This window comes from Hemibagrus wyckioides, linkage group LG06 (genome assembly GCF_019097595.1).
Source record: "Hemibagrus wyckioides isolate EC202008001 linkage group LG06, SWU_Hwy_1.0, whole genome shotgun sequence".
Classification (NCBI taxonomy): domain Eukaryota; kingdom Metazoa; phylum Chordata; class Actinopteri; order Siluriformes; family Bagridae; genus Hemibagrus; species Hemibagrus wyckioides.
The window spans coordinates 38,606,814-38,634,529 of record NC_080715.1 but is presented as its reverse complement, the minus strand read 5'-3'; the positions used below and the strand labels follow the sequence as shown (position 1 = coordinate 38,634,529).

Below are 27,716 nucleotides of genomic sequence, written 5' to 3'. Positions count from 1 at the left end.
GATCAGAGATCCCACTTACGCACTTGTGGTTGACTATCACGAAACATCGCCTGGGGTTTGAGTCGATAAGCGCTTTTCGTTCGGCGTGCACGCTCAGCTGGTTGCGCATTCAGCACACAGGAAAGCGCGACTTCGCGATATACATCACCTGCTAATCCACACCATGACGTGATCGGCTGAGGAGCACCCACATGAGCTTCAGAAACAGAGCGCTGACACCCAGCTCCATGTAGATACCCTAAACACTGACATCATGTGCTGAGGCTATGGCCAAAGTGGAAAGTCCCAGGGAAATGTGAAATTCAATCAAATGAGTTCCTTTTTCTTCTTCTTCTTCGTACTCCCACTCTATTTCTTCTTCTTGCTTCCTTTTTGTCCAGAATATAGAAATATATATATATGTTTTTCTAAACTATGAGGCCCTGGATGGGGTACCAGTCCGGCACAGGGCACAGATCATACACACTATGGAAAAATTTAGAGATGCCAGTCAGCCTGTATGCAGGTCTTTAGACTGGGGGAGGAAATGGGAGACCCCAGAGGAAACTGGGAGGGGGTGGGGCATGTAAACTCCACAGGGGGTGAGAATAGACTCCGAAGCCTGGAGGTGTGAAGCAAACGTGTTAACCACCAAGCCCCGTATATAGATAATGGCATAAAAACCATGCGCACAGACACATTAAAGCAACTTTCTTTGTCTCTCTCTCTCTGTCTGTTTAGTATGTCTGTTAGGACACTATGTCTGTCTCTGTGCTGGAATTAAATGAAATTTTCTCGACATGCGGTACATAATTGCGAGAGCTTGTTTGCTGTGGTGGATTTTTTCGTCGCACGGCTTCACAGCTACAGAACCAGGGATGTTCATCACTTCCTGCAAGGCTTGACTTCGCACACACACCACCCGAAGCCACCGTAGGCTCGCTTTCATTTATCTTATCCAGGTCTGAACCTTGTGAGCAGAAATCACTGCACTTGGCACGCTGACTGATTCTAAAACAACAGCAGCTGTCCATTGACCACAGCGCCACAGAAAGAACGTAGCCATTAAGGTGAATGATATTCTCGCTCGGCCTGCTGAGACGCCGCTGCAGTGGGGCTTTTTATAACGATTTAATGTTTACGAATACACTTGTCTGGGCAGTTTAATGAAGCTTTCATTAGTCTTTGAGTGGATTTGATCGAGGTATAGATCGACAGTCTGATCGAGAACAAAAAAGCTCTGAGGGAAAAACGTCTGCAGGGAACAAATGTCAAAGCTTTTTTTCTTTTTCTTTTTTTTTAATACCAAATTTCCATTTTCTTGTCCCTGACCTTGTAATCTCCCCTGACCTTTAAGCAAACGAGAGCATTGGTTTGGCGTGTGGGTGGCAAAGCTGCATAAGAAAGCAAAACAATGGAAAGATTAAAACATCCGTGATGAGTTCCCTCCTCGCTGAAGTGAATTTTGTAGCTGTAATTAGTGATGAGCATCATTTCCTCAGATTCATTACACCCTGAATCATGTCTTCATGATTTCCCCCTGGCGAAGCGCTGGTTAGCTATAGGCTAGAAAGTTTTCCAGAAAGTCTGTTTGCCTTAAAAGAATCATGTTTTTCATTATGCCATGCAGTGACCACAATCATCACAGTACTGAGTTTAGCTGATTGACAGGATGTAGATCGGTTCAGTTTGTTGCTATCGATGTTGGAAAAAATAAAGCATATAAGTGGAAGACACTTCCATGATAAACTTAAGTGTATAAACAGTAAAGAAGAAAATTGAAAGAGAGAAAAAAATTGCACTGGAAAGCAGAACAAAATAAAATAAAATAAAATAAATCTTTCCAGAATTGTAAAACTTTTACAAAATAAAAATGTTGATTTAATGTGTCACAGTATTCTTATTACATATTTTCCGGCCTCGTAGCAAAACTCCGCTTGAACTCTCCTGTGCTCGTTTCTACAATTATTAGTCTAATTTAAGCAGCAATAAATGGACTCGGTGTCACCTTTAGTAAGTAATGAGATGAGGAAAAAAAAACCCTCATTACTCATTTCGAGTGTAATTAAAGATATCTGACAGGAAGCTCAAAATTTGTGTGGTCGTAATTTCTTTCCGGAGATATTATTTCGCTTAAAGAGTGACAGTAATAAAAGCATTCCAAAAAAAAGAAAAAGTCCGCTAAGGATGATTTGTCTCTTAAAAATGACACGCGTCTTTGTGAGAAGCGTCAGATTTCATTCAGATTTCACATGGGAACCTTACGGAAAGAGAAACCTTCAATATGCAGTGTATATGTTTGTGCACGCTGTGAGTGCTAGCATTGTGCATTGATTCAGTACTTTTAAAGAGGTTGAATTGTCATCTATTTAGAAAAGAATATTTTCTGATTTATTCATCTGGTAGAAGTTTGTAACTCTAAACAACTCAAGGTTCAGCTGTAGCTTTCCAGCTCCAGTGATATTAATCAGCTCACCGGGTTAAAACTCTATAACGTTGCTGTCTGTGTAGCGCTAGTGCGTTCGCATGTTGTCAGAATTAGCATAATTATGAGTTTCTGACCGAAAAAATACATTCACGTCTCCGTCAAACGTCTAATTACTAGTTGCGAATGTTCTTTTGGTAATGCCGTTACTTGACTGCGTAGCGGCACATTTTGAGTAAACAAGGCGGAAAAATCCCAGCAGCGACTCCATAGACATCGTAATTAAGAGTATAGTTTCAGGATTAGACGCGTGTCCTTCAAACATTTCTTGTTGTTTTCTAGATTAATGTAGCTTTCAGTCTGTGAAACATCAAGATGTTGTGTTTGTTTTTTATAGAAATGGTTCATGAGTCAAAAATTGAGAACAATGTGATTTCTGCAAAGCTAAATATATTTTTTAAAAAAAGTCACAGCTCATGCTAGTCAGCTAATTAACCTGAGCAAACCTGACAGAAATACCGTGAGTTTTGCGCTTTTCTGAGAAAGTTTGACCTAGCTAACTAGCATAAACTAATCTGGCAGGAATTCTTAAAGGATTTTTTGTCATATTTGTAATCGTACTAGCTGGCTATGAAGTAGCCTGAGAGGATTTCTCAGAGGATAATTTTTCCTCATAAATGTTTTTAATATTCTGTACAAGCTAACAGTGAGCAAACCTGGCAGGATTTCTGTATCCTATTTAAACGTTTAAAGCCTTTGTTCATGCTAACTGGATAGCTAACGTGACAGGAATTTGTCCACTTTGTCCTGTTCAGTATTTATCATATTTGACAAGATTTCTGACAGGATTTGAAACCAGTACTAGATGTAAGCTGAGAGGATATTTATAATATTGACTGCTAACCCGCCGGTTAAGCTAGCTAACTAATATGAGCTAGCCTGGGAGGATTTCTGACAGGATTTTTTCCTCATAACTGTTTAGAATCTTCAATACAAGCTAACTGTGAGCTAACCTGACAGGAATTCTGTTTGTCCTGTTCAGATATGTTTATAGCCTTTGTCCGTGCTAACTGGATAGCTAACCTGACAACATTTGAAACCTGTACTAGATTTAAGCTGAGAGGATATTTAGAATGTTGACTGGTTACACTAGCTAACTAATATGAGCTAACCTGAGATGACTTCTGACAGGAAAAGGTTTATAATCTTCAGTACGATGAGCTAACCTGACAGGATTTTCTGCATGTCCTTTTCACATACGCTTTAAATAGCTAATCTGACAGGATCTCTGTGTCCTATTCAGATATGTTTATAATCTTTGAAATCAGTACTGGCTTAAAATCCGCATTCTCTTTAAAGAAACATACCATAAAGTTAATATTAAAGTCTGTCCACTCTGTGGTAACTGTTTTTGCAAGACCAGGCTACTCTCTGTACTGTAGGCTAGTTTATACTCTATGGTTCTCTTACACGCTAACTAAACCTGGATTTAACATGAATTTGTCTTCAGGGTGTTTTAGCTACTGCGCATGTGTGCACTTTATTATATTGAACGGATCAGGGTCAGAATCTGACGGGCCAGACTGACCACAGAAGGCCAAGACTTACATAATACAGCTCGAGCATTACACACTGCCCCATTCACAATTCAAAAACTGACCTGTGTGTACCTTCTCTGGCCATGTTCACTGCCTCAAAAGTGTAAAATACAGGCAGAACGAAAGAGCGAGAGAAAGAAAGAAAGAAACATCGAGTGCTTTCTCTGCCGCCTGAAGTCCATCCATTCTAATTACACCAATAAAATCTCTGTGACACGAAGTAAATCCTTCGCTGATACCTAACCATGAAATATCACAGTCCCTGCCTTCTTCCTGATGGATTTTATTTCTGTAAACCTTTTTCAATAAATTACACCTAGATTATGGGGGAAAAATACAGCTTTCAAAACAGAAGGAACTGCTTTTTCATAGAGAATACATCATATTTGTAAAAGCTGACGGAAGACGTCGTTTCTTTGACAAAAAAACAGTCCTAAATACGCAAAGCAGCGTGATTTCAAGTGGCGGCTGTGGTTATGGGTTGCTTTAGGAAAAACGAACCGGGTTTAGGAATAGGAAGTGAGGTGAAATCCAAGACAAACACCATGTCCAGACAGTAAACACTGCAGTGCTCTAAATAACATTGCCCAATATTATAGAGCTGGCATTTTTATACACTCAGCGTTCTGAAGCAATAAAAAGTGATTGCGTGTGAGATATCGTGATTAGAAAGCTTTCAGGGCCGTTCGCTTTAACAGGATGCTTTGTGTGCACTAATAACCACGTGCATTCCCATCGCACGCTGAGGAACGACAGCTAAAAGGCCACCATTAGTGAGTGAGCATTTTAGCCCCTGTGTGTGTGTGAGTGTAGCACAAGGTGATGAGCCATTAAAGATGCTTGAGAGGCAGGAGAGCTGCAGGACGCCCGGTGCCGTGTGTAAGCAGGATCACATCACTGCACACTGCAGGAGGGCTGCACTCAAGTGCTCACAGAGACTTATCCAAGGAGGCTGTTGTCATGGCACCCCTGATGGGGGGTTGGGAATCGAGTGAAAAGTGATGGCACATGCGTTTGATGTCGGTCACATGGGCCGTCCTCGAGCGCCGGCTGCTTTGTTCTGTCAGCATCGCTCTGCTCAGTCACACTCACGGCCCGTTCGAGGTTGGGGGGAGGAACTGTATCTCGAAGCACATCAACACACACACATGCTTCTCAGGAGACGACACGCTCCTCACGGGTGCCAGTTCTGCTCATCAGAAGGGATTTAAGCCCCAAATAGAACAGAGGGGGATTCGGATTTCAGTTCCAGCATCTTCAGCCTTCAAACACACTCTCTCACTTACACATATATACTGCATACAAGCCTGCTACTGCTTCTACCAAACACCACCTATTCAAACTATCATCCACATCCACTGTTAGAACATCTTATCTTGGAGCCGTAAATCTGTTGAAAAAATCAGTTTTCGTAGTAAATTAATCTTTATTCATGACTGCAGTGATGATGACTGTGACCACGGTGTCGGTATCAGATCATCAGTAACATCGAGGCAGCGTAATTGACGCATATTCATTTTTAAAAAAATAAATAATGTGTGTAGTGTAGTGTTATTATATTATAATTAGATATCCATTTATATTTTATACAATTTTGGTTATATTAAATGATATGGTTGCTTTGTTAGTATTGTATAAAATATATTATTTTAAATAAATTAAGTAATATTTAAAAAAAAAAATAATCCCTAACTAAAATATTTATTTACAGTATATAAAGTATATTATTTCAAGTAAATTAATCAATAAATGAAAGTCAAATATTTATCCTATAAAGTTATTCACATAAAGTTAGCATGTATTTGAGCGTATCTATTATTATCAACATTTATTAATAAGGATTTTTTTAATGATTTATTAATAACACGCTATTACACATTTATTAAAAGGACCTGTTCAAAATCTAGTTTAAGAGGAAATGTTTACTAAACTTTTAAAGCTTTTTAAATCCACTTTACAGCTACTTAGGGGAAAGAAAAACAGAGCTGCACACTACACACACACTACACACACACACACACACACACACACTTCCACCTTGTTATTTAGCAGCCTTGGTCTTGAATCTGTGAGAGTAGCGTCACAGTCCTGCGTCCCCCGGAGCGAGAGAAGCGGCGGTCAGTTACTCCAGGAGGCCAGGAAGGATAAGATGCCCTGTCTTTTGGGATAAGAGAGAGGAGGAGGCGAGAAAGACATCTTTGCGACACTCAGCACTTCTGATCAGAACAGCAAAACCCCAAACCGGTCATTTGTGGCCAGTGTGTGTGTGAGTGCGTTGTCCTTGTGTTCCTCGGAAATGCTCCGGCACGGAAAGCGCATTCCGGAGCCGAAACACTGCGTTTGGGTTCAGACGAAGCTTGCAACCACATCTGGAAACATTATTCTTGGAAGACGGGTCATTATGTGTCTTAAACAACACAAAAGCAAAAGGAAAGGAACACGACGGGGAAAAAAAAAACAATAATTGGAGCGATGAGGCGAACAAGCGGCCACGACAGGAATTCTTCAAAGCTGTCATCATGGCTATGACTGAAATCAGACCCATGGCTTTAGGAGAGAGTACTTTAGTGTACCTAAAGTGCTGTAAAAAGCTCAAAATCACATGTTTATGAGCATCTATCGCTAACTCCTGTGTGTGGAAACCACTCTCTCCTTTCATTCTGTCACCCAAATGAGGATGAGGTTCCCTTTTGAGTCTGGTTCCTCTCAAGGTTTCTTCCTAAGGGAGTTTTTCCTTTCCACAGTCAGCCTCAGGCTTGCTCATTAGGGATGATTTTGACTAAAATGAATCTTGAACTTTTTGTACTTATGTTTCTTATGTTTCTTATGTTTCCGTAAAGCTGCTTTCAGACAATGTCCTTTGACTTGAGTTGAATTTAACATCCACAGACTACAATCCCTGACAGAAAACAGACCAGCATTTTAACGCCAGAGGCTTTGCTGATGGAATTAGCGAATAAACAGCAGAAAAGTCGCTGTGCGCTGTTTCAAAAGGAACAGGAAGGAAGTGGATTTTCCCGGATTATTTTCTATTCTTTCTTGCTCTTTCGCTTCTCTTCATCCTTCCCTCACACACTCTCTCTCTCTCTCTCTCTCTCTCTCTCTCCTTCACTCGTCGTTCTCGCTGCTCTCTATTCACCACTCCTTCTCGTTCCGCCTTCTTCGTTTTCTTTCTATTGAGCTTGCTCCCTCTTTCTTTTCGCGTCATTCGTGAAAACGGTCATCTGGGCTTCTGTTCTTACAGAGGCGTGTTAATTAATAAATAAATAAATAAATAAATAAATAAATAAATAAATAAGATATACAAAAAAGTTTTACAAAAAGAAAAGATACATATTTTTTTAAATTATACATAAATAAAAATAAATAAAATTATTTAAAAAAAGGAAAACCTTTTTGGAGACGAAATTTTTGACGATTGTAGGTTTTTAAGTTTTAATTGTCAAAAGAAATTATAAAAAATACATTTTTGTGGGGGGGATCTATAACATAAATTAAAAATAAATAAATAAATAAATAAATAATTTTTTATAATTTAACCTCAAAACAAGAAAAATTACGAATATCTTTTTTGAAAAAGAAAAGCTATAGAAAAAAAAAGTTTTAAAAAAAGAAAAGATTTTTTTAAAAATCAAGAAAGTTTTACAAAAAGAAAACCTTTTTGAAGATGCCATTTGTGACGTTTCTAGGTTGTAAAAGTTTAATTGTCAAAAAATAGAAAAATTATAAAAATGAATTTTGGTCAGAAATTTCTAAGATAAATTAATAAATAAATAAATATTTTTTTTTATAATTTAACCTCAAAACAAGAAAAATTACAAATATCTCCATCTTTTTAAAAAAAGAAAAGCTATACAAAAAAAGTTCTGCAAGAATTTTTAAAAAATGAATGCGTGAAGAAATGTTGACGAAGAGACCTTTATGAATACCGGTACTCATCAGATGGTGTGAACGGTATCAGTGATCAGGATGGTGAGATTGTATCATACACATCATCATGGTTTCCCCGGAAACGCAGGTATGTGTGGAGCAGCCTGCGCCTGATGATGGATGGCAGCTGCAAGTGTGCTGCGTGTTAGTCAGCAGAAATATGCCATGCTTCTTATCTCTCAGCTTCTCTGCATGTTTGTCTAGAAACACAGTCAGCTACAAACACACACACACACACACACACACACCACAAGCTCTCTGTTTCTGTTTGTCCTATTTTCTTTCATATAACCACAATACTGCACCTCTCACAACACACACACACACACACGCACACACACACACACACACGCACAGAGTGCAGCTTGTGAGCTCTCAGCCCTGTGGTTTTGGGTTAGATTCGGTGTGAAAGGAGCAACTGGCTCGTGGGCCTCAGGTTCCATTTGTGGAGTTTCCATTAGCTCATGACCCCCATGGTGTGATGGTGTGATGGCACTGGGCACCGTGACCTTCTGACCCACCCGAGACGAGCTCGTCTCAGCTAGCTGTTGTGGGTGAGACACCTACAGCGATGACTCACACACTGTCAGTGTCAGTCAACTAAACAGCTCCCAGACTTTCTGGAATTTTTGTCTGATATTTAGTGCTGTAGAATATTCAGTGTAGCTGAGGAGCCACGCCCACATTAGCCACAGCACAGAGTAGCTACGTCCATATTAGCCATGGCCCAGAGTAGCCACACCCACATTAGCCACAGCAGAGTAGCCACGCCCACATTAGCCACAGCACAGAGTAGCCACGCCCACATTAGCCACAGCACAGAGTAGCTACGTCCATATTAGCCACAGCACAGAGTAGCTACGTCCATATTAGCCATGGCCCAGAGTAGCCACGCCCACATTAGCCACAGCACAGAGTAGCTACGTCCATATTAGCCATGGCCCAGAGTAGCCACACCCACATTAGCCACAGCACAGAGTAGCCACGCAAACATTAGCCACAGCACAGAGTAGCCACGCCCACATTAGCCACAGAACAGAGTAGCTACATCCATATTAGCCAAGACCCAGAGTAGCCACACCCAGATTAGCCACAGCCTAGAGTAGCCACACCCACATTAACCATGGTCCTGGGTAGCCACGCCCACATCGCAAACTGAAACTGACAAGGAATTTAAATCTGCTTCATCATCTCTCTCTCTCTCTCTCTCTCTCTCTCTCTCGCTCTCTCTCTTTCTCTCTCACTTTCAGTCTTTCTCATTCACTTTTATTTCTCCTCCCTTTTTCCTTTCATTTCATCCTCATTCTTTCCCTCACCTCCTCTCTCCTTTCAGTCTTTCTCATTGTTGACGTTTTTCTTTTATTCCTCTCTTGCGTTTTTCCTTTCATTTCTCTCTTATTCTTTTCCTTTCTTTCTTTGCCTACTCTCTCTCTCTCTCTCTCTCTCTCTCTCTCATGCCGTCTAATTCTTTCCTCCTCAATCTTTGTCGTTCTTAATCTCTGTTTTATTTCTCTTGTTTTCTCTCCATTGTTTGTCTCTTTTTTCCCTTTCCCGTTGTCTCTCTTGTTTCACTCTCATTTTTCCCCCTCTCATCTGTTTTTCCCTCTCACACTTCATCTCGCTCTCTTTCTTCTTTCTCTCATCCTTTCTTTCTTTCTGTCCTTCTTTCCTTCTTTCTCTCTTTCTTTCTTTCTTGTCCTCCCTCGCCTCTTCCCCTCTCTTTCTCTCCTCTCTGTCCATTTCGTCGTCTCTTTTATTTCTCCCATATTCTCTCCATTCCATCTCTCTTTCTCTTTCTCATTCTTTCTCTTTCTTGTCCCCTCACTTCCTGTTCTTCTTCACCCACTTTTTTTTCACACTACTATTTTTCTCACCTCATCTGACCCCAGACTCTCTCTCTCTCTCTCTCTCTCTCTCTCTCTCACACACTCTCTGTCTCTCTCTCTACATCCTGTGTATTTCTACAGGTATCACTACAGGCTCCGCCTCTCCCTCACTCTCGCTTTTGTTTTTAACATCTCTTTTTCTTAACATTTCTCTCCTTTCTCTTTCTTTCCTCACGGCATCTCTCCTTCTCTCTCCTCTCTCTCTTTCTCTCTCTTTTCTGCTCACTGTATCTTTTTCTCTCTCTTTTAGTCTCACTCGTTCTAGTTCTTTCCCCATCTCTCTCTCTTCTCTCGAACCGTCCCTTCCTCTTTCTTACATTCTCTCTCTTTTTTCTCTCTCTCCGTTGTCCCTCTCTTTTCCTAACTCTAGTTCTCTTTTCCTCTTTCATCACTCCATCTTCTTATCTTCTTATCGTCTCTTCTCTTATCACTTATTTCCACTTCCATTTCTCACACCTTTCTTTCCTCTTTCTTTCTCAACTTTGTGTGTGTGTGTGTCTGTCTGTGTGTGTGTGTTTACTGAGTCCAGAAGCGTGACTGCTAGCAGAACAAGGCCAAACAATTCAATTCCGCAAACACACACAGACACACACACACACACGTCTCACCACGTTACGAAGGGAAAATAAATAGTCTACGAGTTCTTCAGTGAAGCTGCTGTCTTTGATAAATGAGTGTGAGGAGTGATGCTAGAGTTGTGTAGCTGAACATTTTTTTATTAAGTAGTGTGTGTGTGTGTGTGTGTGCTGACACAGAAGGTGTGAAAGCATCTCAGAATATGTACATACATGCTTGTAGATGTGTGACTCTTATAGATATAGTGTGATGCTGAGCGTGTGTGTGTGTTGTGTGTGTGTGTGCATGGAAAGTATGAAAGCATTGTTGTCGTCTTGGTGCTTCGTGAGACATATATACACGTGTGTGTGAGGGGTGTGTGTGTGCGTGGGTGTGTGTGTGTGTGTGTGTGTGTGTTTTATTTCCTCCTGGTGTGGTGCGCTTCTTTCTTCTAAAAGAAGTCAACTGTTTGACTTGTAACAGGATAATAATTAAGCTATAAGCGGATTATTAGGAAAATAGCTAGAACAAAGCTATTTTGCGTTACGTGTGTGTGTGTGTGTGTGTGTGTGTGTGTCAGCTCTGCATTCCACCAAATCTCATAATGTTTTCTACACATTTACGACTTCCAAGTAGGAAGTAGCAGGTGGCATCAAGTCAACATGGCTGCTTGCAGCATGACACACACACACACACACACACACACACACACACAGGGTCACCTTACACTGAGTTGTGATTTACACACACTGTTTTTCTGCACTGTATAGTCATATAGTGAGTGTTTACTGGAGTGTGGTTAAAGTGGTGAAGAGCTGATGTTCTACCAGAATTATAACAAAGGTGTGTGTGTGTGTGTGACAGTAAGCTGACATTTCTCTTTCTCTTTGTCTCTGTGTGTCTCTGTCTTTGTATCTTGTCTGTCTCTCACTCTCTCTGTCTGTCTTACTCTGTCTCTCTCTCTCTCTATGTATGTGTCTCTCTCTCTGTCTCACACCCTCTCTCTCTGTCTGTCTCTCTCTCTCTGTTTCTCTGTCTCTGTCTCTCTCTCTCTCTCTCTCTCTCTCTCTCTCTCAGACATCTCTTTCTCTGTCTCTCTGCCTCTCTCTTTCTCTCTCACATCTCTCACTCTCTCTCTCTCTCTCTCTCTCTCTCTCTCTCTCTCTCTGTCTCTAATTCAGATATAAATGATCTTTATTGTCATGACTGTGTTGTATGATGATGTACCTGTGTACACATGTAAATCTTTAACAGATCAATGAGAAGTAAAGAGATATGATTGTGTGTGTGTCCCTCAGGGTGTGTGCGGTATGTCCGTGGATGAGCAGCCGGAGGGCCCGATGTACGTGTATGAGTCGACGGTGCACTGCTCCAACCTCCTGCTGGGTCTGAACGAGCAGCGCGAGCGCGGTCTGCTCTGCGATGTCACCGTGCAGGTGGAGGGCAAGCAGTTCCGCGCCCACCGCGCCGTGCTGGCCGCCTGCAGCGGCTACTTCCTGCAGGGGCTGGTGGCACACGGTGACAACGAGCTCATCTTCACCATGCCCGATGAGGTACAAACACACACACACACGTTTCCATGGAGATGATGTTGTCAAGTGATCTCCCATGGTGAACATGTGATTACTTCAAAAGTAAACAAACTTTCATTCAGAAATGATGCGCATGTGTAATTTGAGTTCCTCATCAGGAGCTCCAGGTTCCACTACATCACACAGTAGAGCTCCAGAAAGGAAGTGATGTCGAATCACACTCTCTGAGGTCACCCAGATGATGATGAGGTTTTCACACGAGTCTGCTGCCTCTCAAGGTTTCTGTGTGTTAGGAGTAACACTCAATGATAATTATAGAAACGATAAAATAGACTCAAACGATCGCACGTCTTCGTACGCTGTTACTATGGAAACGATAACTTATTCCAACAAGTGCAGATTTTCGAATGTCGTTACTATAGAAACAGTAACATTAGAGCAAGTGCAGATTTTCAAATGCTGTCACTATGGAACCAATAACTTATTCGAACAAGGCTGTTGCTATGGAAACGATAACTTATTCTAACAATCGCACATTTTCGAAGGCTGTTGCTATGGAAACGATGACTTATTCTAACAATCGCACATTTTCGAAGGCTGTTGCTATGGAAACGATGACTTATTCTAAGAAGCTCACATTTTCGAGTGCTGTTACTATGGAAACGATAATATATTTAAACAGTCACACATTTTCGCATGCTATTACTATTTTAACAAGCTCACATTTTCGTATGCTGTTACTATGGAAATGATAACATAAGAGCAAGGGCAGATTTTTGAATACTGTTACTATGGAAACAATATTTTATTTAAAAAAGTGGACATTTTCGAACACTGTTACTATGGAAACGATAACGTATTTGAACGATGGCACGTTTTCGAATGCTGTCACAATGGGAAAGATAAATTTTTTAAACCAGTGCAGATTTTGGAATGCTGTTGGAAACAATAGTGTATTGAAAAGATCGGACATTTTCGAATGCTGTTACTATGGAAACGATAACTTATTCTAACAAGCTCACATTTTCGAATGCTGTTACTATGGAAACGATAACTTATTCTAACAAGCTCACATTTTCGAATGCTGTTACTATGGAAACGATAACTTATTCTAACAAGCTCACATTTTCGAATGCTGTTACTATGGAAACGTTATTCCAAAGAGCGCTGATTTTTGAATGTTGTTACTATAGAAACGCTAACTATTTAGAACGAGTGCAGATTTTCGAATACAGCAGTCCGGTGGTAAACATTTCAAGAATTTTGCTTATCCCTTTTCTTTCTATACACATGCTACCTGTGGGCTGAAAAGCACAAACCCGAAGCGTGCTGTAGATACGATCTAAACCTGGAAACACATTTCACTTGTGTCTCTGTCACACAAATCTGCTGAGAGCTCATTAACATGCACAGCTATCACACAAAAGACGTCTGTCTCAGACCGTGTTGCTTTGCGTTGGGCTGCTAACGAGGAGGTGGAGACATAAAAAAGAAAAAAATCTTCAATAAGATCCGTAATTTTCCGGAACATTATTCATAACATGAGCGTAACCTTGGGAAGTATAAGAAGCGTCCCCAGGGAGGCAGAACCCTGTGAAGTTTCTCGATCCCTTCCCGTTTCATGGCCCTTGTAATTTATTCCCCTCCTTCTCCGAAGCCCAGGTGTGAGTGCGAACGACGGAAAAAGCGACACGTCACATGCAGGGAGGGTGGGAAAAAAGACGAAACCCTGGAGAGCTTGTCCTCACTTACAGTGCGGAAAGTGAGAACTTGAGATTTCCACGCAGGAGCACAGGAGCCCGTCAGCTTTAACCCGCACTAGCGATTAACTCTTGGACAAAAACTGACATTTCCTCCTGTTTGGTTGTGTTTAGTTCAACGTTGAACGTCTTTATCATGTCTCACTCCACAGTGGTGTTAATATAAAGCTCACATAAAAGTAGACGCTCGGGTCTTTGTAGTGTTTTAGAAGTATTTCTGTTTTTACTTAGCCTACTAGGAGCGATATATTCATAGAAAAGATCCAGAAAAACCAAAAACGGTTCATATTTTACCTCAGAAATGTAAAAGTAAATGTTGATACCGAACCCATTTCTGCTTTCTGAGATGCTTCGAGTGCTTGTTCATCTAAAAAGCAGCTCAAATTTAGTGTAAAATTCAGTGTACGGTTATCCAACAGAGGGAAAAAACACACTGAAAGACTCGTTTTAGTTCAGACTCACAGCCTGAAAGTCATCCATATTGTTTCACCTGATTGAAAATGTCCCATTTCTATTCCTCTGGTGGACTGGAACATCAGTGTACTGGTACAAATGGTTAATATTTTATCATGTGAGGGCTCAAGAGCTGGAAGTTGTGTATTAGGTAAGGAATAAAACCCAGGATGTGCAGAGTTTTAGGAATCAATGACAAAATGGTGTCATGAAGCGGAGTTATTATTTTCCCCAGTGTTTTATTTCCTCTTGTACCACAGCAATAATTCTTTTTTTTTCTTTTTTTTTATTATCCATTGATGGTTACACTTAACATCGTGAGACATGGAACAACCTCTGATATTAATATTAGTCTTATATTATGTCGACCGTCCACCAGAAAAAGTCCCTGTGAATTAGATTAACATTCATTTCTAACATTTCCACAGACGATTATTAATAATATGATAGTAATGGTCGGGGCGGAAGATGAATTCATGAATTTAAAATTTCTCCAAAGCTGCTCATGTTCATTCTTAAAAAGTTTAAAACTGAACTGAATCGTACTGAATTGAGAAGATATTATATCGAATAAAAACAGCTCTGCATTTCTTTTTCTTTTTTACTTCTTTTAACTGTTTTTTTCTTTTTTCCTTTTTATTTTTACTTCTTTTTCTTTTTTTTTTACTTCTGCAGTAAACCTGAGTGTATTTATTTATATATATATATATATATATTTTTTTTTTTTTTTTTTTTTTTTTTCATTATATTTATCTTCTTTATCTTTATATTCATATTTCTTATATATTTTTTTTTTTTAAGTGTAGATGCAGATTTGAATATTGCATTTCACAGGAATGTACAAGAAGCTCTTACTCTCTCTCTCTCTCTCTCTACTCTCTCTCGCTCCATTAAACACGTACAAGTTAAAAGAGGTTGCATTCAGACTTCACAACATATGTGTATGAGGGAAAAAATATCTCCAGCAGATGAAATGTGAAACAAAAGACGAAAGACTGTGAAAGCTCCCCTCCCCATCATCCTGCCTTCATCCTTCTGTTCTAGCGACCTGCTGAGCTTTCTCATTCTCTCTCTCTTTCTCTCTCTCTCTCTCTCTCTCTCTCTCTCTCGCCCGCTCATTCTTCTTCGCGGAGATGACCTTGTTTATTGTTGAACGGAAGGGGCCACGTTGGACTGGTGACATCATCGGTGTTAGCCAGAGTGCGTGCAGTGCAGAGAGAGAGCGAGAGAGAGAGAGAGAGAGAGAGAGGGACAGAGAGAGAGAGAGAGGGAGGGAGGCTATTAACCAGCTCTTTGTTAGATTCTGAACACAAGCATGGAAAAAAAATAATACACACTTCTCTGGAATTCTTTGTGACATTACACAATCAGGTGGAAGGAGGTTTTTCACATACAACGCTTCTATACACTACAAATAACATGCTTATAACATGGTTATAGAGCGTATGGATGGAATTAGACTGGATTTGTAGATTTGTAACAGAACACATAGTCAAAGTGAAATATTTTATTTTTAGTGAGTGGCGGAATATATATATTCGTCGAATCTTTCGGCACAGCGCTGTCGAGTTCTCGAATCTGATTGGTCAGAATTGTGGATTCACTGTGTAAAGCAGACGCACTGAATGACCCGCAGGTTTATATGGGGATAGTTTCTCTGAGGAGATGTTTATTCAATATTTTTCACAAGACTCTCCACACAATACATGGATAAAAAGTATGACATGCGGTTCTGTAGTAAATAAAACACGGAAATCGTCGGCAGGTCGATGGTACGATGCAGTAATAAGAGCAGTTCAGGGTGCAGATGTTGAACATTCACGAGGTTTGTGATGGATTTCAGGCATTCGATTTTAGACAGAGAAAGAGATAGAGAGAAAATGTGTGTGTGTGTGTGGGTGTTTGTGCATGTGTGTGTGTGTGTGTGTGTGTGTGGTGTGCCGCAGTCAAAACTTCTTGGTTAAGCTGTGTCACTATGATTCAGCAGTGTTTTGGGGTGTGTGTGTGTGTGTGTATGTATGTGTGTTTGTGGTGGTGTGAGTGATTCAGCACTGGAACTCTACATACCAGTGGCCACATGGATTCCATCACCACTGAAACGCACACACACACACACCATATTGTTTTGACACAGGGTTTAACACTGAACTCCACGTTACAGTAGTAAAAGAATGCGGCGTCTAAACCCAGCCCTGAGTTTAACCTCTGTAACCAATACGAAAAAAAATTGGTCATCAGTTTTTCATCTAAACGTAAATCAATTTTGGTCTGTTTTTTTTCTTCAGACCCTGGAATTTTCCTGCGGAGAAAAAAATCGGACAATCCTTAAGAATTTATTAATGGATGGTGGTAGCTCAAATGGTTAAGGCTCTGGGTCGCTGACCGGAAAATTGGGGTTCTGCCACTGTTGGGCCCTTGAGCAAGGCCCTTAACCCTCTCTGCTCCAGGGGCGCTGTATCATGGCTGACCCTGCGCTCTGACCCCAACCTCCAAGGGTGGGATATGCGAAGATAGAATTTCACTGTGCAGTAATGTATATGTGACAAATAAAGACAACTCAACTCATGCATGGTTGCTCTAACCTTAAAACCATAGACATGCGCAGGTGTTTTTAGCGAAGTGTGTGTTCGTGTCATCACACACGCTCGGCGCAGACTTCAGGTATCTCAAACAGCTTTGCTTTTATGGTTTCTGTCTTAAAGAAGGGACAAAAGGAGGTCACAGGGGAGCTCCATCGCTCTGACGCTGATAGTCTTCACGTAGCTTGGTAGTGGGCGTGGCTTTCAAAACCATTAACACTTCTAGCAGACGCTCTTATCCAGAGCAAATTTATTTCACCTGAGCCAACAGTGGACGTTTGGTGGACCTGTGATTCGAACTCACAACCTTCTGATCAGTAACCCAGCACCTTAACCATATCCCCTCAGTTTAGCAGCAGAGCAGTGAAAAATCGGCTCTATTTTGTGTAGCTTGATGTATTTCACTAGCGATGCAGTAGAATTTATTTTGCTCGTGAGGTACAGAAGCATCGTGACAAACTCTAACGGCAGCTAATCAGTGTGATCAACTATTTCTGTAATTCACAAGAGTATATTGAATCGATAAATTATTATAGCTGTTAAACACACACACACTTCTCACCACATTTTAGTCGCTGTACTGTACATTCTCAACATCTCAGTCAGGAGAATTTAAAAAAAAAATTTTTTTCGATTTGTGCCATGCTGAAGTAATTATCACAACCCAGAGACGTGTTTAGATTTTGCATATTTTAGCTCCCATTGGCTGTATAGTGACTGAGAGGTGCAGGGAGGGGCAGGGGCTGGAGGAGGAGGAGGACAAGAAGCATCACCTTTTACATTAGCTTTAAAACTGAATTTTCTCAGGGAAGTCTCACGTACTTTCCACTCGGCTCCGACTTATTGATTATTATGTCATTTAATCTACATCTGGGTTCAACAGACATTTGTTATCTCATTATTGGTGTGTGGAAGTATGTAACCGAGCATCTGTGGGTCAAAAATAACTGGTGAATGAATCATTCAACTGTACTGATTCAGTTGATTCAATTAGCTGCACGGCGATCTAGTGAGACTTTTCGACTGAGAAAAATCTTCAGTTCCCACCCCCCAAAAAAAACTAGTCCAGGTTAAATATTGAACAGTTTGACTTACTCACTGAATCGGATCAGTGAATCATTAATCAATGCCATAACCCACTCATTGGCTAAGGCTACATTGAGTTTTTTTTTTTTAAAGTTTTACAGGCTAAGACAAATATAATAAAGTATTCACAACAGTTGTGACATTTCTCTTGTCGTTTTAAATAGATCGAATCGACTGAATCAAATATTCGATTCATTGAATCAGTAGATTGAATTCAACTTCTCCTCACAATTCAAGAAATATTTTTTTTTCTCATCACCTTTGGCTGTACACTCACAGTCTTTTGTTCTGTAAGACTGACAGCTGAGCTTCCACTGGAGGTATGTGTTAGTCATCAAAACCAGAAGCTAACGCTGGAAGTTGTTCCCTTGTCAACCTCGCCCCGAAGCTCCTTTCATTACTCGTTAGCCCAGGTATGGACGCGATTAGCGCCGCTATTGACGACGAGCAATGAGTGCGTGGTTTTTGGAGGAATCCGAGGACATGACTCGGTCAAACTAAATAAAGACTAATCCCTTTCTCCGGTCTGTCTGACAGCCAGGCCTTATTTGGAAAAGAAGTTGTAAGAGCTGAGGATTTAAGAAGGGTTGAAAAGGTAAATGTTAGGCAGGTATAAATGTCTCTCTCTCTGTCTCTCTCTCTCTCATACACTCACACACACACTCTCACACTGTTTAGTGGGTTAAGATCTGTAATTTAAATCTGTAACAGGAACCTTCAGGCTGTCAGGGCTGTGGATGATATCATGATACTGACATCATGATAAATGTTTTATGACATATTTTGGGTATTGTGGTATTGTTTTATATATATATATAATATATTCAATCAATAAAATAAATATTTTTGTATTAAATTATATTTTTTAAAAATATACAACCAATTAATATTTTAATATAATATTTATTAATATTTTAATATATATATATATATATACACACTACCAGTCAAACGTTTGGACACACCTTTTAATTCAATGTTTTTTGTTTAGGGATTTATTTTCTACATTCTAGAACAATACTGGAGATTTCAAAACTATGAAATAACACACATGGACTTAAGTAATTCATATGTAATGACAACAAAAAACAGTCAGATGTTATTTTAAGACACGAAGGTCAGGTGTTCTGGAATAGTTCACAGAATGAAACTGGCTCACATGAAGACCATCCCAGTAAAGCAAGACCAAAACTGACCTCTGCTGCAGAGGAGAAGTTCATTTAGAGTTACCAGCCTCAGAAATCACCAATTAACAGCACCTCAGATTAGAGGCGTTATGAAGGCTTTACAGAGCATCAGTAGCAGACATATCTCAATATGAAATGTTCAAAGTACATTATTGTGTATTTCGGCCGCCTTCAGCATTGTTGTACAATGTAGAAAGAAATAAACATCAGGAAAGACCATGGAATTAGAAGATGTGTCCAAACTTTTGACTGGTAGTGTATGTATATACACTATATTGCCAAAAGTATTCGCTCACCCATCCAAATAATCAGAATCAGGTGTTCCAATCACTTCCATGGCCACAGGTGTATAAAATCAAGCACCTAGGCATGCAGACTGTTTTTACAAACATTTGTGAAAGAATGGGTCGCTCTCAGGAGCTCAGTGAATTCCAGCGTGGAACTGTGATAGGATGCCACCTGTGCAACAAATCCAGTCGTGAAATTTCCTCACTCCTAAATATTCCACAGTCAACTGTCAGCTGTATTATAAGAACGTGGAAGTGTTTGGGAACGACAGCAACTCAGCCACGAAGTGGTAGGCCACGTAAACTGACGGAGCGGGGTCAGCGGATGCTGAGGCGCATAGTGCGAAGAGGTCGCCAACTTTCTGCAGAGTCAATCGCTACAGACCTCCAAACTTCATGTGGCCTTCAGATTAGCTCAAGAACAGTGCGCAGAGAGCTTCATGGAATGGGTTTCCATGGCCGAGCAGCTGCATCCAAGCCATACATCACCAAGTGCAATGCAAAGCGTCGGATGCAGTGGTGTAAAGCACGCCGCCACTGGACTCTAGAGCAGTGGAGACGCGTTCTCTGGAGTGACGAATCGCACTTCTCCATCTGGCAATCTGATGGACGAGTCTGGGTTTGGCGGTTGCCAGGAGAACGGTACTTGTCTGACTGCATTGTGCCAAGTGTAAAGTTTGGTGGAGGGGGGATTATGGTGTGGGGTTGTTTTTCAGGAGCTTGGCTTGGCCCCTTAGTTCCAGTGAAAGGAACTCTGAATGCTTCAGCATACCAAGACATTTTGGACAATTCCATGCTCCCATCTTTGTGGGAACAGTTTGGCGCTGGCCCCTTCCTCTTCCAACATGACTGTGCACCAGTGCACAAAGCAAGGTCCATAAAGACATGGATGACAGAGTCTGGTGTGGATGAACTTGACTGGCCTGCACAGAGTCCTGACCTCAACCTGATAGAACACCTTTGGGATGAATTAGAGCGGAGACTGAGAGCCAGGCCTTCTCGTCCAACATCAGTGTGTGACCTCACAAATGCGCTTCTGGAAGAATGGTCAAAAATTCCCATAAACACACTCCTAAACCTTGTGGACAGCCTTCCCAGAAGAGTTGAAGCTGTTATAGCTGCAAAGGGTGGACCGACGTCATATTGAACCCTATGGATTAGGAATGGGATGTCACTTAAGTTCATATGTGAGTTAAGGCAGGTGAGCGAATACTTTTGGCAATATAGTGTATATATATATACACTATATATATATAGTGTGTTTATGGGAATTTTTGACCATTCTTCCAGAAGCGCATTTGTGAGGTCACACACTGATGTTGGACGAGAAGGCCTGCCTCTCAGTCTCCGCTCTAATTCATCCCAAAGGTGTTCTATCAGGTTGAGGTCAGGACTCTGTGCAGGCCATTCAAGTTCATCCACACCAGACTCTGTCATCCATGTCTTTATGGACCTTGCTTTGGTCACTGGTGCACAGTCATGTTGGAAGAGGAAGGGGCCAGCTCCAAACTGTTCCCACAAAGTTGGGAGCATGGAATTGTCCAAAATGTCTTGGTATGCTGAAGCATTCAGAGTTCCTTTCACTGGAACTAAGGGGCCAAGCCCAGCTCCTGAAAAACAACCCCACACCATAATCCCCCCTCCACCAAACTTTACACTTGGCACAATGCAGTCAGACAAGTACCGTTCTCCTGGCAACCGCCAAACCCAGACTCGTCCATCAGATTGCCAGATGGAGAAGCGTGATTCGTCACTCCAGAGAACGCGTCTCCACTGCTCTAGAGTCCAGTGGCGGCGTGCTTTACACCACTGCATCCGACGCTTTGCATTGCACTTGGTGATGTATGGCTTGGATGCAGCTGCTCGGCCATGGAAACCCATTCCATGAAGCTCTCTGCGCACTGTTCTTGAGCTAATCTGAAGGCCACATGAAGTTTGGAGGTCTGTAGCGATTGACTCTGCAGAAAGTTGGCGACCTCTTCGCACTATGCGCCTCAGCATCCGCTGACCCCGCTCCGTCAGTTTACGTGGCCTACCACTTCGTAGCTGAGTTGCTGAGTCGTTCCCAAACACTTCCACGTTCTTATAATACAGCTGACAGTTGACTGTGGAATATTTAGGAGCGAGGAAATTTCATGACTGGATTTGTTGCACAGGTGGCATCCTATCACAGTTCCACGCTGGAATTCACTGAGCTCCTGAGAGCGACCCATTCTTTCACAAATGTTTGTAAAAACAGTCTGCATGCCTAGGTGCTTGATTTTATACACCTGTGGCCATGGAAGTGATTGGAATACCTGATTCTGATTATTTGGATGGGTGAGCGAATACTTTTGGCAATATCGTGTATATATATATATATATATATATATATATATATATATATATATATATATATATATATATATATATATATATATATATATATATGTATAAAGAATACTATTAATGAATTTTTTTTTTTATCCTGAAATTTTAATTCATTGTGTATTCGAAGTGTTTTCTTATTTCTAGCAGAAATACGTTAAGAGCAAAGCTGTATATCATGATATATATTCCGTATCGTAGTAACACTTGATATACAGACAGTCTATACTAAATATTGAAGAATAATAATATTATGTAAAATATTTTTTTAAAAAAACATTTTTACTTCTTGTCATTTTTCGGCCCAGTTCACTTTCCCATATGTTTGTGTTATGTATAATTTTTTATTCTAATAAATATTGAAGAATATGGCAAGTACGTCATATGTTACATATCCTGTTATACCCCATGCAGTAAGCACATTCACACTGATCAGCCATAACATTATGACCACTAACAGGTGAAATGAATAACACTGATTATCTCCCCATCATGGCACCTGTTAGTGGGTGGGATATATTAGGCAGCAGGTGAACATTTTGTCCTCAAAGTTCATGTGTTAGAAGCAGGAAAAATGGACAAGCGTAAGGATTTGAGCGGGTTTGACCAAATTGTGATGGCTAGACCACTGGATCAGAGCATCTCCAAAACTGCAGCTCTTGTGGGGTGTTCCCGGTCTGCAGTGGTCAGTATCTATCAAAAGTGGTCCAAGGAAGGAACAGTGGTGAACCAGATACAGGGTCATGGGCAGCCAAGGCTCATTGATACACGTGGGGAGCGAAGGCTGGCCCGTGTGATCCGATCCAACAGACGAACTACTGTTTCTCAAACTGCTGAAGAAGTTAATGCTGGTTCTGATAGAAAGGGGTCAGAATACACAGTGCATGACGGGTCAGCAGCAAAAGGAGGACCAACACAATATTAGTGGTCATAATGTTATGCCTGATCGGTGTATAGTGAATATAGCTTTAGTTTGATATGATTCGTCCTCTGGGAGCGAGGTAATACTTTTAATGGGACGGAAATTAAATATCAGGGACGAGAAAATTAACCGTAGATGAAAGTTTACAGTGCGATTATTTTGCCTGTTTATGTTTTTTGTTTTAGAAGGCAACCACTTCCTGTAGTTTAAAGCATGCGAATGCATGCAGCGTGTCTGCTGAAGTGTATTCTTGTTTGTGGTGTAAAGATTATCATCTTATTAATATGCAGATGCATTAAAGTGATTCAAATGTGACGGCATGTACTGAAAATACTTCAGCACGGGTCTCAGGGTTGAACAGGTTTACTCTCCAAGTGCACCTGTGCTTTAATAAAGCACTTATTTAGTCTCTCGAGTCCTTAAATACAATAATATACGTCTTTGATGAAGCTTTTGTTTAATACTGTAGAGCTTTGTTTTGTCTGCCGCACTTAAAGTGAATAAACAGGAATAAAACAGAAGAAAGTCCAGGTGTTGTAAAGGGTGCAGTGTTTATAGTCAGAGTGAGCGAAGGAGACAGATACAGGAAAGAGGGAGAGACGCAGGTGATGAGAGAACGAGGGACTAAAACAAAGAAGAAAAGGGAGAAGGAGTCTTTCTTTCTCACACACACATTAAGCAGCTGTGAGGCAGGAAGGACGTGTTGCTCGGCTAAAACAAAACCAGCAGCAGTTTCGGAGAGTGCGACCCCTTGTGAGGTCTCTGGAGAAGCAGAGGAAGTCCTCGCGCCGGGGACGCCGGGGTCGCGACCTCTCTCTGTCTGTAGCTCTGCGGTTAATCTACACTCTGGAGGGATTTATTTATTACACTCTGATTTAATCCAGGAGGAGAGCGAACTCCTCGACACGGCTGGAGCAGCGTGATACAGTGTGGGGATGTGCTGTAAGCACTTCATTAAAAGGGAAATCACATTCCTGACTCCATCTCAGCATGTGCTCTTATTGTCCTTTGTTACAGCTTCTGAGTCAAAAGCCACCCTCGGTGTGCCAAGTCATTTCTTCTACAAGTTTGCAGATTTCTATTAGATTGTGTTAGTATTTGATATTTATTAGTACCGGAAATTATATATATATTATATGTAATATATATATATATATATATATATATATATATATATATATATATTATATTATATATATATATATAATCAAATATAACCAGTCTGAACGTTCGGAATTATTTTAAATATATATATATATATATATATATATATATATATATATATATATATATATATATATATATATATATATATTTAAAATAATTCCGAACGTTCAGACTGAAAAAAAAAAATGTAGGACCAGATTTAGAAAAATCCAAACAAGTTTTACTGTGTCATAAAATTATATTATATATTATATTTATATATATATAATATATATAGTTATATATATATAAGTTTTACTGTGTCATAAAATTATATTATATATTATATTTATATATATATATAATATATATATATTATTATATATATATATATTATTATATATATATATAATCAAATATAACCAGTCTGAACGTTCGGAATTATTTTAAATATATATATATATATATATATATATATATATATATATTTAAAATAATTCCGAACGTTCAGACTGAAAAAAAAATGTAGGACCAGATTTAGAAAAATCCAAACAAGTTTTACTGTGTCATAAAATATAAACCTATCAGCTTCCAGTATGTAAATGAGGAGGAAAGGTCATAAGGAGGATTTGGATATTTTATCGGGAATAAAATTTGAAATAAAATATTAATAGACTGAACCGAGCGTAAATGAGATCAGAAAATGTCTTTAAAAAAATTAAAACTCTGACTAATCTCTACATTTATACCTCTATATCTTTTCAAATAATATGGATTATTATAAATTTCAGTCTATTCTAATATTTCCTAACGATAATGGGTTTCTTTAAAAAACGAATTAAATATTCATCAAATTTATTAATAAAACATCACTTGAATATTCAAGAAAAAAAATTATGTTTATAATAATGGAGTGGAATATTAGCAACATTAAAATACCTAAAATATATAATATATTTGGGAAAAAAAATTATTTCCTTAACCACCTAAGAAAAAAAATATTTTTTAAATACATTATATATATTTTAGGTTTATTTGTAGTGTTGATTAGTTACAGTCTGTTGTTATAGCTGCTGCAACAAAAAAAAAAAAAAGATATTTTGCACAGCTCTGAGCGAAGTAGATGCTAATATACAACAGAAGTATAATTCCTCTGAGGCTGTTGACTTGAACATGATTCATATAGTTTAATATCGATTTATAAAGATCCTCGTAGCTTGTGAAGACCTGCTTGCTCCATTGATCTGTCTTATTGTGCAAAGATATCGATATTTAGCACTGTTTTCTTTTTATTATTATTATTATTATTATAATACAGTACACTTATTGATTCTTTTTTGAAGGTTGGTCAGTTGTGTCGTCTTGGGATGCACTTTTCTTCTCGGAAAAGGATGTTTAGAAAATCGAGAAATGAGTCACGCTTTGTCTGGATTCGAAGGCTAGTCATGTTAGTCAGCAGAATTCATGTCTCAGCTATCTCCCTGTGCTGCTGTGTGTGTGTCTGTGTGTGTGTGTGTGTGCTCAGCATCGTTGTCATGCATGCTTTTGACTCGTTAACATTCATGACATGCAGGAATTTCGCCCGAGCGCATTTGCATCAATTAGACGTCTCTGCTGTAGAGGACCGAAAGGGTGATGTAGGAGAATAGAAGAGTGCAAGTGGAGGAGTATGTAGAGTGATCGGGTGGGGTGAGATGATTGTGATTGTGTGTGTGTGTGTGTGTGAGAGAGAGAGAGAGAGAGAGAGAGAGACTTGGGTGTTGACTGCATTCCATGAGCGGTGTACGGAAAAGAATATTTTGGCGGGATTCCTTCTTGTTTTGTCAGGCTGTGTGAGGTCTCTTTATATTATTTCCTACTATGATATGACCACTTAGGAAAAAAACCTGAGAGAGAGAAAGAGAGAGAGAGAGAGAGAAGCTCTAGATTAGAATAAATGACCCAGATCTGTCACGCTGATATATGGAGGTCTTTGTGTACGTCTAGTATTCGCTGTTAAGAGCACGCCGCTTCATATGTCAAAGTCGTCCTGTTAATGAGCCTCGCTTCCTTAATTTCCCCCCGCGTTCCTTCAGTAATCGTCTTTCATTTCCTCATTTTCTTTCCCGCCGTAGTGATCTGTGGATGCCTTTGTGTCTTGTGTGTATGTCTCTCTTGGCTTTTATCCCTCTCACTATATCTCGAACCCATTACTCCTCCTTCATTCCCCATCTCGCTCTGATTCGGTGCGTCTGGATAGGAAAGGAGGATGTGTGAGTGTGTGTGTGTGTGTGTGTCACAGATGGTGCAGGCTCCATAGTGATGTGCTGCTGTGGGCTGCAGCTGCTGATGTCAGCTGAAAGCAGATCCAGCATGCGCTCAGCACTTCTGCTCACCCAGAGAGATTGGACAAAAAAATAGAAAGATAAAGAGAGAGAGAGAGAGAGAGAGAGAGAGATACTCTTAGTTATTTCCCTCTCATCCTTTCTTCTTTTTAATCCTTTCTTCTTTAGATCTGTCACACTGCAAGCGTGATCATGTGTGTCCAGTCAGCTCTTCCCTCCCCCCATTTCTATACACATGCTCACACAAACACATACACACATACACACACATACACATACACACATACACACACTTACATACACACACACACACACACACACATACACACTTCCATCCCCCACCAGAGATTACGAGTCAGCAGCTTCCTCTCAACAATGACTGATCACTGCTGCTGCTTTCTCCCTGTCTGCATCTCTCTCTCTCTCTCTCTCTCACTCTCTCTCTCTCTCTGCCAGCTCCTACAGTAACCTACTGGAAGCCAGACAGCCCTGCCCGTCTCGCTGCTCTTTATTGCCCGTGAGATGTATTTAAGCCTTGAAATTGTCATGTACATAGGAAAATCCTCCGGCACGCTGCCGCGCTGTAATCTCTAATTTCAGGAGTGAATTTACAAACAGGACTGAATGTACTATTAAAGTCCTTCCATAATGACATCATCCCAACCCACTCTGTTTCTCTCCCTCTCTCTCACACACACACACACACACACACACACATTTCTGGCGCTCCTTTGTTGGTATCCAGCTACGTATCACAGATTTAGTTTTATATCTAACAAACACAAGCCTGTCTTCATCAGATAGCATCATATGCAGAGGAAGGGAGCAAAGAAGAGAGGATTTTTCTTAAATGGTATCATATGGAGGGATTCCGAATCAGGATAAAGGATCTGCGGTTGTATTTTGCTGCTGTTAGTGCTGACACAAGCTACTACAGGAGGGTAGTTAAGTAAGGGATTAAACACTTAAGGGCATTTAGACACCGATCAGGCATAACATTATGACCACCTAATATTGTGTTGGTCCTGCCGAAACAGCCCTGACCCGTCCTGCACTGTATATTCTGACCCCTTTCTATCAGAACCAGCATTAACTTCTTCAGCAATTTGAGCAACAGTAGCTCGTCTGTTGGATCGGATCACACGGGCCAGCATTCTCTCCCCAATGAGCCTATATATCGCATCTAGAACCTTTCTTGAAATTAAATTCAAAATAAAATAAATAAATCATAAAAATCATAAATCATAAAATCATAAATTTAATTTAATTTAATTTAATTTAATTTAATTTAATTTAATTTAATTTAATTTAATTTAATTTAATTTAATTTAATTTAATTTAATTTAATTTTTTAAAAAGACAGAAAATTGCCAAACATTACAGATCACTTGTACTAAAGATACCTTCTGTAAATTGGAAATAAACAACTGCTGACATCTCAACATTATACATAATATAACACGACTATAAATAACCACACGTTTTTAATCTCGAGCATCTGCTGTACAAATGCCCCTATGATTTATATAGACACTGCGTCTTATAGACTCTGTGGCTTTAGCTGTTAACTTTATCGAAACTTGAAAACGTGACAAACGATGACTGACTCACTTTCTGAGTGAAAACTCATACTGGTGTTAGAAAAAGTTCTATAATTGGGATTAAGGGTCAGGACCAAACTTTATTAACGAGTTATAAAT

The 27,716-nt window shown here is 40.0% G+C and overlaps 1 protein-coding gene across 1 annotated transcript in view; it reads left to right on the top strand.

The window, feature by feature from the left end:
* Positions 1-27,716, top strand: part of bach2b (BTB and CNC homology 1, basic leucine zipper transcription factor 2b) — a 105,334-nt gene that overhangs the window by 66,453 nt on the left and 11,165 nt on the right. Inside the window, exon 2 of the mRNA XM_058393416.1 lies at positions 11,672-11,926. Coding sequence (XP_058249399.1) covers positions 11,684-11,926 — 243 coding nt within the window. The 5' untranslated portion in view covers positions 11,672-11,683. The remainder of the gene's footprint in view (positions 1-11,671; positions 11,927-27,716) is intronic.